The sequence below is a fragment of the Hoplias malabaricus genome, chromosome 5 (assembly GCF_029633855.1).
Source record: "Hoplias malabaricus isolate fHopMal1 chromosome 5, fHopMal1.hap1, whole genome shotgun sequence".
In the NCBI taxonomy this organism is placed as follows: Eukaryota; Metazoa; Chordata; class Actinopteri; order Characiformes; family Erythrinidae; genus Hoplias; species Hoplias malabaricus.
This window is the reverse complement of record NC_089804.1, coordinates 875,001-887,500: the sequence shown is the minus strand read 5'-3', so window position 1 is coordinate 887,500 and position 12,500 is coordinate 875,001. Positions and strand designations below refer to the sequence as shown.

At 50.7% G+C, this 12,500-nt stretch overlaps 1 protein-coding gene across 1 annotated transcript in view; it reads left to right on the top strand.

Annotated features, from left to right (window-relative positions):
- Positions 1 to 12,500, top strand: part of si:ch73-375g18.1 (kinesin-like protein KIF1C) — a 69,729-nt gene that overhangs the window by 10,416 nt on the left and 46,813 nt on the right. The window contains exons 7-12 of the mRNA XM_066671481.1: positions 4,370 to 4,481; positions 4,750 to 4,827; positions 8,024 to 8,089; positions 8,201 to 8,279; positions 9,594 to 9,672; positions 10,031 to 10,179. Coding sequence (XP_066527578.1) covers positions 4,370 to 4,481; positions 4,750 to 4,827; positions 8,024 to 8,089; positions 8,201 to 8,279; positions 9,594 to 9,672; positions 10,031 to 10,179 — 563 coding nt within the window. The remainder of the gene's footprint in view (positions 1 to 4,369; positions 4,482 to 4,749; positions 4,828 to 8,023; positions 8,090 to 8,200; positions 8,280 to 9,593; positions 9,673 to 10,030; positions 10,180 to 12,500) is intronic.

The window sequence follows — 12,500 nt, the reverse complement described above, 5'->3', positions numbered from 1 at the left end:
GTGTGTTGGTGAGAGACAGAGAGAGACAGTGTGTTGGTGAGAGACAGACAGAGACAGTGTGTTGGTGAGAGACAGACAGAGACAGTGTGTTGGTGAGAGACAGAGAGAGAGACAGTGTGAGACAGAGAGAGAAAGTGTGTTGGTGAGAGACAGACAGACAGTGTGAGACACAAAGAGAGACAGAGAGAGAGACAGTGTGAGACAGAGAGAGACAGAGACAGTGTGTTGGTGAGAGACAGAGACAGTGTGTTGGTGAGAGACAGAGAGAGAGAGACAGTGTGAGACAGAGAGAGACAGAGACAGTGTGTTAGTGAGAGACAGAGAGACCGTGTGTTGGTGAGAGACAGAGAGAGAGACAGTGTGAGACAGAGAGAGACATAGTGTTGTTGAGAAACAGAGAGAGAGACAGTGTGTTGGTGAGAGACAGAGAGAGAGAGACAGTGTGTTGGTGAGAGACAGAGAGAGAGACAGTGTGTTGGTGAGAGACAGACAGAGACAGAGACAGTGTGTTGGTGAGAAACAGAGAGAGTGTGTTGGTGAGAGACAGAGAGAGAGACAGTGTGAGACAGAGGGACACACTCCCCTCCACACCCACGCAGTGTAACCCCCGACACACACTCCACCCCCCCACACAGTAATGCCCCCCCCACAAACACCCCACACACTACTGATCCCCCACCCAAACACTATAAATAGGAATGTAAACACTTACTGGTGATTACACACTTAATGAAGTCTTATTTTGTTTATTTAATAATATGTGATCTTTTTTTTTCAACTGATTGATTGATTGTCTGATTGTCATATTATAATTGTTATTGATTTTATCTATTCATTGTATTTTTATATATTTTTTATAGTAATTAATGATAATTTGCTTAAATAATTGGTTAATTAAGTATTTGTTTTTTCTCCAAATACATAAAAAATATATGTTCAGTGTAATTTTGTGTTTGTGCTTTGGCAACATTGTTACTGAAACAGTCACGCCAATAAAGACAAGCTGAATTGAATTGAAATTGAATTGAGACAGAGACAGTGTGTTGGTGAGAGACAGAGAGAGACAGTGTGTTGGTGAGAGAGAGAGAGAGAGAGAGAGAGACAGTGTGTTGGTGAGAGACAGAGAGAGACAGTGTGTTGGTGAGAGACAGAGAGAGAGACAGTGTGAGACAGACAGAGACAGTGTGTTGGTGAAAGACAGAGAGAGAGAGACAGTGTGTTGGTGAGAGACAGAGAGAGAGACAGTGTGAGACAGACAGAGACAGTGTGTTGGTAAGAGACAGAGAGAGAGAGACAGTGTGTTGGTGAGAGACAGAGAGAGAGACAGTGTGTTGGTGAGAGACAGAGAGAGAGACAGTGTATTGGTGAGAGACAGAGAGAGAGACAGTGTATTGGTGAGAGACAGAGAGAGAGACAGTGTGTTGGTGAGAGACAGACAGAGACAGTGTGAGACACAAAGAGAGACAGTGTGTTGGTGAGAGACAGAGAGAGAGAGAGTGTGAGACAGACAGAGACAGTTTGTTGGTGAGAGACAGAGAGAGACAGTGTGAGACAGAGAGAGACAGTGTGTTGGTGAGAGACAGAGAGAGAGAGACAGTGTGTTGGTGAGAGACAGACAGAGACAGTGTGAGACACAAAGAGAGACAGTGTGTTGGTGAGAGACAGAGAGAGAGACAGTGTGTTGGTGAGAGACAGAGAGAGAGACAGTGTGTTGGTGAGAGACAGACAGAGACAGTGTGAGACACAAAGAGAGACAGTGTGTTGGTGAGAGACACAGAGAGAGAGACAGTGTGAGACAGAGAGAGACAGTGTGTTGGTGAGAGACAGAGAGAGAGAGACAGTGTGTTGGTGAGAGACAGAGAGTGAGACAGTGTGTTGGTGAGAGACAGAGAGAGAGACAGTGTGTTGGTGAGAGACAGAGAGAGAGAGAGACAGTGTGTTGGTGAGAGACAGAGAGAGACAGTGTGTTGGTGAGAGACAGAGAGAGAGAGACAGTGTGTTGGTGAGAGACAGAGAGAGAGACAGTGTTTTGGTGAGAGACAGAGAGAGAGACAGTGTGTTTTGATGAGAGACAGACAGAGACAGTGTGAGACACAAAGAGAGACAGTGTGTTGGTGAGAGACAGAGAGAGTGAGACAGTGTGTTGGTGAGAGACAGAGAGTGAGACAGTGTGTTGGTGAGAGACAGAGAGAGAGACAGTGTGTTGGTGAGAGACAGAGAGAGAGAGACAGTGTGTTGGTGAGAGACAGAGAGAGACAGTGTGTTGGTGAGAGACAGAGAGAGAGACAGTGTGTTGGTGAGAGACAGAGAGAGAGACAATGTGTTGGTGAGAGACAGACAGAGACAGTGTGAGACAGACAGAGACAGTGTGTTGGTGAGAGACAGAGAGAGAGACAGTGTGAGACAGACAGACACAGTGTGTTGGTGAGAGACAGAGAGAGAGAGACAGTGTGTTGGTGAGAGACAGAGAGAGACAGTGTGTTGGTGAGAGACAGAGAGAGAGAGACAGTGTGTTGGTGAGAGACAGAGAGAGACAGTGTGTTGGTGAGAGACAGAGAGAGAGAGACAGTGTGTTGGTGAGAGACAGACAGAGACAGTGTGAGACTCAAAAAGAGACAGTGTGTTGGTGAGAGACAGAGAGAGAGACAGTGTGTTGGTGAGAGACAGACAGGGACAGTGTGTTGGTGAGAGACAGACAGAGACAGTGTGAGACACAAAGAGAGACAGTGTGTTGGTGAGAGACAGAGAGAGACAGTGTGTTGGTGAGAGACAGAGAGTGAGACTGTGTGTTGGTGAGAGACAGAGAGAGAGACATTGTGTTGGTGAGAGAAAGACAGAGACAGTGTGTTGGTGAGAGACAGAGAGAGAGACAGTGTGAGACAGAGAGACAGTGTGTTGGTGAGAAACAGAGAGGGAGACAGTGTGTTGGTGTTGGTGTGAAAGACAGAGAGAGACATAGACAGTGTGTTGGTGAGAGACAGAGAGAGAGAGAGACAGTGTGTTGGTGAGAGACAGAGAGAGACAGTGTGAGACAGAGAGAGACAGAGACAGTGTGTTTGTGAGAGACAGAGAGAGAGACAGTGTGTTGGCGAGAGACAGAGAGAGAGACAGTGTGAGACAGAGAGAGACAAAGACAGTGTGTTGGTGAGAGACAGAGACAGTGTGTTGGTGAGAGACAGAGAGAGAGAGACAGTGTGAGACAGAGAGAGACAGAGACAGTGTGTTAGTGAGAGACAGAGAGACCGTGTGTTGGTGAGAGACAGAGAGAGAGACAGTGTGAGACAGAGAGAGACATTGTGTTGTTGAGAAACAGAGAGAGAGACAGCGTGTTGGTGAGAGACAGAGAGAGAGAGACAGTGTGTTGGTGAGAGACAGAGAGAGAGACATTGTGTTGGTGAGAGAGAGACAGAGACAGTGTGTTGGTGAGAGACAGAGAGAGAGACAGTGTGAGACAGAGAGAGACAGTGTGTTGGTGAGAAACAGAGAGGGAGACAGTGTGTTGGTGTTGGTGTGAAAGACAGAGAGAGACATAGACAGTGTGTTGGTGAGAGACAGAGAGAGAGAGAGAGAGAGACAGTGTGTTGGTGAGAGACAGAGAGAGACAGTGTGAGACAGAGAAAGACAGAGACAGTTTGTTTGTGAGAGACAGAGAGAGAGACAGTGTGTTGGCGAGAGACAGAGAGAGAGACAGTGTGAGACAGAGAGAGACAAAGACAGTGTGTTGGTGAGAGACAGAGACAGTGTGTTGGTGAGAGACAGAGAGAGAGAGACAGTGTGAGACAGAGAGAGACAGAGACAGTGTGTTAGTGAGAGACAGAGAGACCGTGTGTTGGTGAGAGACAGAGAGAGAGACAGTGTGAGACAGAGAGAGACATTGTGTTGTTGAGAAACAGAGAGAGAGACAGCGTGTTGGTGAGAGACAGAGAGAGAGAGACAGTGTGTTGGTGAGAGACAGACAGAGACAGTGTGTTGGTGAGAAACAGAGAGAATGTGTTGGTGAGAGACAGAGAGAGAGACAGTGTGAGACAGAGGGAGACAGTGTGAGACAGAGAGACAGAGACAGTGTGTTGGTGAGAAACAGAGAGAGTGTGTTGGTGAGAGACAGAGAGAGAGACAGTGTGAGACAGAGGGAGACAGTGTGAGACAGAGAGACAGGGACAGTGTGTTGGTGAGAAACAGAGAGAGAGACAGTGTGAGACAGAGAGAGACAGTGTGAGACAGAGAGACAGAGACAGTGTGTTGGTGAGAAACAGAGAGAGTGTGTTGGTGAGAGACAGAGAGAGAGAGACAGTGTGAGACAGAGGGAGACACTGGGAGACAGACTGATGAAGACCAGTGTAAGAGTCTCACTGTTGTTTGTTTGTTTCAGGACGGTAGCTGCGACGAACATGAACGAGACGAGCAGCCGCTCTCACGCCGTCTTCACCATCGTCTTCACCCAGCGCCGCCACGACCAGCTCACGGACCTCCACACCGAGAGGGTCAGCAGCACCACACCCCCGCGGCCCAGGGGGCGGGGCTAGGGCAGAGTGGGGGCTACACTGCTGCATCCCAGAAGGCGGGGATACACTGCTGTAGTCTGGGTGGGCGGGGCTAAACTCGTGCAGTGGGTGGGGCTACACTGTTGGGGCAGTTTGGGCGGGGCTACACTGCTGTAGTCTGGCGAGGCTACACTGGCTACATTTAAGAAGACTGTGGGGGACCGAAGGTTAACGTTGGTGTGTGTGGTGTGTGTGTGTGTTTGTGCAGGTCAGTAAGGTCAGTCTGGTGGATCTGGCCGGGAGTGAGAGAGCAGATTCGTCTGGAGCTAAGGGTGTGAGGCTAAAGGTGAGTCAGATCTCTCTGTGGGTCACTGGAGTCCGGGGCAAAGTTAGAAACGATTCGTTCACTCACTCACTCACTCATTCACTCATTCGTTCACTTACTCACTCATACACTATTAAAGAAAAAGACATCTGACCTGAGCTGGACACGGCCCCCATTTAAACCCCATCGACCAACTCCTTTCACAGCCACACCCACTACTCCTTATATAAACACACAGCCACAGCCACTACTCCTTATATGGACACACAGCCACAGCCACTACTCCTTATATGGACACACAGCCACAGCCACTACTCCTTATATGGACACACAGCCACAGCCACTACTCCTTATATAAACACACAGCCACACCCACTACTCCTTATATAAACACACAGCCACAGCCACTACTCCTTATATGGACACACAGCCACAGCCACTACTCCTTATATGGACACACAGCCACAGCCACTACTCCTTATATAAACACACAGCCACACCCACTACTCCTTATATAAACACACAGCCACAGCCACTACTCCTTATATGGACACACAGCCACAGCCACTACTCCTTATATGGACACACAGCCACAGCCACTACTCCTTATATGGACACACAGCCACAGCCACTACTCCTTATATGGACACACCCCCACACCCACTACTCCTTATATGGACACACAGCCACAGCCACTACTCCTTATATGGACACACAGCCACACCCACTACTCCTTATATGGACACACAGCCACACCCACTACTCCTTATATGGACACAAAGCCACACCCACTACTCCTTATATGGACACACAGCCACAGCCACTACTCCTTATATGGACACACAGCCACAGCCACTACTCCTTATATGGACACACAGCCACAGCCACTACTCCTTATATGGACACACAGCCACACCCACTACTCCTTATATGGACACACAGCCACACCCGCTACTCCTGATATGGACACAAAGCCACACCCACTACTCCTTATATGGACACACAGCCACAGCCACTACTCCTTATATGGACACACAGCCACACCCACTACTCCTTATATGGACACACAGCCACAGCCACTACTCCTTATATGGACACACAGCCACACCCACTACTCCTTATATGGACACAAAGCCACACCCACTACTCCTTATATGGACACACCCCCACACCCACTACTCCTTATATGGACACAAAGCCACACCCGCTACTCCTGATATGGACACAAAGCCACACCCACTACTCCTTATATGGACACACAGCCACAGCCACTACTCCTTATATGGACACACAGCCACACCCACTACTCCTTATATGGACACACAGCCACACCCACTACTCCTTATATGGACACAAAGCCACACCCGCTACTCCTGATATGGACACAAAGCCACACCCACTACTCCTGATATGGACACACAGCCACAGCCACTACTCCTTATATGGACACACAGCCACAGCCACTACTCCTTATATGGACACACAGCCACACCCACTACTCCTGATATGGACACACCCCCACACCCACTACTCCTTATATGGACTCACAGCCACACCCACTATTCCTTATATGGACTCACAGCCACACCCACTATTCCTTATATGGACACACCCACACACACCCACACCCACTACTCCTGATATGGACACACACCCACACCCACTACTCCTTATATGGACACACAGCCACACCCACTATTTCTTATAAGGACACACCCACACCCACTACTCCTTATATGGACACACACCCACACCCACTACTCCTTATATGGACACACACCCACACCCACTACTCCTTATATGGACACACACCCACACCCACTACTCCTTATATGGACACACAGCCACACCCACTACTCCTTATATGGACACACAGCCACACCCGCTACTCCTGATATGGACACAAAGCCACACCCACTACTCCTTATATGGACACACAGCCACAGCCACTACTCCTTATATGGACACACAGCCACACCCACTACTCCTTATATGGACACACAGCCACAGCCACTACTCCTTATATGGACACACAGCCACACCCACTACTCCTTATATGGACACAAAGCCACACCCACTACTCCTTGTATGGACACACCCCCACACCCACTACTCCTTATGTGGACACACAGCCACACCCACTACTCCTTATATGGACACACAGCCACACCCACTACTCCTTATATGGACACACAGCCACACCCGCTACTCCTGATATGGACACAAAGCCACACCCACTACTCCTTATATGGACACACAGCCACAGCCACTACTCCTTATATGGACACACAGCCACACCCACTACTCCTTATATGGACACACAGCCACACCCACTACTCCTTATATGGACACACAGCCACACCCACTACTCCTTATATGGACACAAAGCCACACCCGCTACTCCTGATATGGACACACAGCCACAGCCACTACTCCTTATATGGACACACAGCCACAGCCACTACTCCTTATATGGACACACAGCCACACCCACTACTCCTGATATGGACACACCCCCACACCCACTACTCCTTATATGGACTCACAGCCACACCCACTATTCCTTATATGGACTCACAGCCACACCCACTATTCCTTATATGGACACACCCACACCCACTACTCCTTATATGGACACACTCCCACACCCACTACTCCTGATATGGACACACACCCACATCCACTACTCCTTATATGGACACACACCCACACCCACTACTCCTTATATGGACACACAGCCACACCCACTATTTCTTATAAGGACACACCCACACCCACTACTCCTTATATGGACACACACCCACACCCACTACTCCTTATATGGACACACACCCACACCCACTACTCCTTATATGGACACACACCCACACCCACTACTCCTTATATGGACACACACCCACACCCACTACTCCTGATATGGACACACAGCCACACCCACTACTCCTTATATGGACTCACACCCACACACACTACTCCTTATATGGACACACACCCACACCCACTACTCCTTATATGGACTCACAGCCACACCCACTATTCCTTATATGGACACACACACACACACACACACTACTCCTTATATGGACACACACCCACACCCACTACTCCTTATATGGACACACACGCACACAACACTACTCCTTATATGGACATTAAGCTCACTACAGTATCACACTATGACAGACGTTGCTCTCTCTTTGTCTCTCTCTCACTGTAGGAAGGGGCTAACATTAATAAGTCTTTGACGACTCTGGGGAAGGTTATATCGGCTTTGGCTGATATGGTGAGACAGACACACACACACACACAGCAGTATCTCATGATGAACTTATGGTCAGAGTTTTCACTGTGTGTGTGTGTGTGTGTGTGTGTGTGTGTGTGTGTGTGTGTGTAGCAAAGCAATAAGAAGAGGAAAAGTGAGTTTATTCCATACAGAGACTCGGTGCTGACCTGGCTGCTGAAGGAGAACCTTGGTGAGAACACACACTTAAACACCATTGAGCAGTAAACAAACCCCAAAACAAATAAATAAATGAATAAATAAAAGGAGATTAAAACCACAGGATCAGGAGCTCCGTCCTCCTACCTTTCCTTTCGTTTTGAGTCTGGATCAGCAACTAATTACACACCGACCAATCACCATCCCTCACTAAACCCCCTGACCAATCACCATCCCTCACTAAACCCCCCAACCAATCGCCATCCCTCACTAAACCCCCGACCAATCACCATCCCTCACTAAACCCCTTGACCAATCACCGTCCCTCACTAAACCCCCCAACCAATCACCATCTCTCACTAAACCCCCCCAACCAATCACCATCCCTCACTAATCCCTCGACCCATCACCATCACTCACTAATCCCCCAAACACTCACCATCCCTCACTAATCCCCCCGACCCATCACCATCCCTCACTAAACCCCCCAACCAATCACCATCTCTCACTAAACCCCCCGACCAATCACCATCCCTTACTAATCCCACTGACACATCACCACCCCTCACTAATCCCCCAACCAATCACCATCCCTCACTAAACCCCCCGATCAATCACCACCCCCCACTAATCCTCCCAACCAATCACCATCCCTCACTAATCCCACTGACACATCACCACCCCTCACTAATCCCCCAACCAATCATCATCCCTCACTAAACCCCCCGATCAATCACCACCCCCCACTAATCCTCCCAACCAATCACCATCCCTCATTAATCCCCCCGACAAATCACCATCCCTCACTAAACCCCCGACCCATCACCATCCCTCACTAAACCCCCGACCCATCACCATCCCTGACAAAACCCCCAAACAATCACCATCCCTCACTAAACCCCCCCAAATAATCACCATCCCTCACTAATCCCCTGACCCATAACCATCCCTCACTAATCCCCCCGACCAATCACCATCCCTCACTAAACCCCCCAAACAATCACCATCCCTCACTAATCCCCTGACCCATCACCATCCCTCACTAATCCCCCCGACCAATCACCATCCCTCACTAAACCCCCCAAACAATCACCATCCCTCACTAAACCCCTGACCCATCACCATCCCTCACTAATCCCCCCGACCAATCACCATCCCTCACTAAACCCCCCAAACAATCACCATCCCTCACTAATCCCCTGACCCATCACCATCCCTCACTAATCCCCCCGACCAATCACCATCCCTCACTAAACCCCCCAAACAATCACCATCCCTCACTAAACCCCCCAAACAATCACCATCCCTCACTAAACCAATGTGTGTGTGTGTGTATGTCTGTTTTAAGGTGGTAACTCCCGCACTGCTATGATTGCTGCCCTCAGCCCTGCAAACATCAACTACGAAGAAACACTCAGTACTTTACGGTACACACACACACACACACACACACACATTCTTTTCTGCTCTGTCCGTATCTGAGTCTCAATCACACACACTTATTTATCACTGATTAGAAAAAAAGTGTGTCTCATTCTCTGCACTGATTCAGAAAAAGCTCTTAGTGACCCCTAGTGGCCTGCAGGTGTCAGATGTTGCTACGCTCTGTTATAAACATTGCTGCCCCCATGTTAGGACCCACTCTATGGCACATAATCTGGTTCATACAACAGAACAGTATCACCTGGAATAACAGTAACTTACAGCAAATAAAGGATATTATAAACATGAAGGCAGCTGTGTGTGTGTGTGTGTGTGTGTGTGTGTGTGTGTGTGTGTGTGTAGATACGCTGACCGTGCGAAACAGATCCGCTGTAATGCCATCATTAACGAAGACCCCAACGCTCGACTGATCCGAGAACTGAAGGAGGAAGTGAACAGACTCCGAGAAATCCTCCTCACTCAGGGACTCAGCCAGTTAATCACTAATACAGGTACACACACACCCACACACACAGGGATCAGCCAGTTAATCACTAATACAAGTACACACACACACACACACACACACACACACACACATACAGAGGGACTCAGCCAGTTAATCACTAATACAGGTACACACACACACACACAGGGACTCAGCCAGTTAATCACTAATACAGGTACACACACACACACACACACACACACACACACACACACACACACACAGGGACTCAGCCAGTTAATCACTAATACAGGTACACACACACACACACACACACACCCACACACAAAGGGACTCAGCCAGTTAATCACTAATACAGGTACACACACACCCACACACACAGGGACTCAGCCAGTTAATCACTAATACAAGTACACACACACACACACACACACACATACAGAGGGACTCAGCCAGTTAATCACTAATACAGGTACACACACACACACACACACACACACACACACACACTGTTAGGGGCGATAAGGGATGAGGGGTGCGGACTGAAGGAGGGCGTACGCAAGCGCTGAGAACACAGACAGCAGAGGAGCGGCTGGCTGCGCCGCTTTCACGAGCAGAGGAGCGGCTGGCTGCGCCGCTTTCACGAGCAGAGGAGCGGCTGCGCCGCTTTCATGAAGACCTCCAGACGCGCCATGAGGCCTGTAAGCTTCTCTTGGAGGTCAGGAGGGAGTGCAGAGAGGTGCTTGGGAACTGGGGCCCTTGCGACGAAGTCTCTGGAAACAGGAGGCCCTGCAGCGACGCCGTCCACTGAGGCAGGGGGCCCTGCAGCGACGCCGTCCACTGAGGCAGGGGGCCCTGCAGCGACGCCGTCCACGGAGGCAGGGGGCCCTGCAGCGACGCCGTCCACGGAGGCAGGGGGCCCTGCAGCGACGCCGTCCACTGAGGCAGGGGGCCCTGCAGCGACGCCGTCCACGGAGGCAGGGGGCCCTGCAGCGACGCCGTCCACTGAGGCAGGGGGCCCTGCAGCGACGCCGTCCACTGAGGCAGGGGGCCCTGCAGCGACGCCGTCCACGGAGGCAGGGGGCCCTGCAGCGACGCCGTCCACTGAGGCAGGGGGCCCTGCAGCGACGCCGTCCACTGAGGCAGGGGGCCCTGCAGCGACGCCGTCCACGGAGGCAGGGGGCCCTGCAGCGACGCCGTCCACGGAGGCAGGGGGCCCTGCAGCGACGCCGTCCACGGAGGCAGGGGGCCCTGCAGCGACGCCGTCCACGGAGGCAGGGGGCCCTGCAGCGACGCCGTCCACGGAGGCAGGGGGCCCTGCAGCGACGCCGTCCACGGAGGCAGGGGGCCCTGCAGCGACGACGTCCACGGAGGCAGGGGGCCCCTCAGCGACGACGTCCACGGAGGCAGGGGCTTGTGCTGCTCGCCGGGCTTGTGCTGCTCGCCGGGCTTGTGCTGGGGCTTTAGAGGGTTTACGGGGCTTGACGGACGCACTCTTGAGATCCCCTAGAGGTGCGCCCCTGATAGCCTCACCTCCGTAGCTCTGGGGTTGGAGGCTAACAGCCCCTACCCTTAACGCCCCCCCAAAAATTTCCCCGGATCTGAGGGGGTAATCCACCGGCGAGGAGGAGACTCCAGTACGCTTTCTTCGCTGACTCCTTCGACTCGCACTGGTGCAGTTACTCGATTCACGAGTCGACTCCTCTGGTAGAGGATACGGAACTGCGCCAGGCATGAGCTGGAGCCGGCTACTCCACTCCACCGCCCTTTCAAACAAAGTCTTAGCTCTAGCTGCGTCCTTTTGTGGGTCGTTCATTCTGTTAGGGGCGATAAGGGATGAGGGGTGCGGACTGAAGGAGGGCGGACGCAAACGCTGAGAACACAGACTTTATTAAGAAGAACTTCACAAAACAAACACAACTCGACTGGGGCATGAAACGAGCAAGGGACACGAGCAAGGGACACGAGCAAGCGAAACGAGCAGGAGAAACGAAGAACACGAAGAACATTACAAACCATACGAAGACCACTACGAAGAACAACGCTAACGAAACAAGGAACAAAGAACAACAGAGCTAACAACACAAGGAACATTACCAAGAACAATGAACGCGGAACAATGAACAATGAACGACCACAGGAAGTGAGAGAAGGGGACTTAAATAACACAACAAACAAGAAACACCTGAAACGGATAACAAGGGAAAAAGACGAGGAGGCGGAACAAAGGCGGGGCATGAACATAAACAAAACCATGTGCTGAGAAAGGAAAACAGACTAAACGAGACGAGGGCGTGACACACACACACCCACACACACAGGGACTCAGCCAGTTTATCACTAACACAGGTACACACACACACA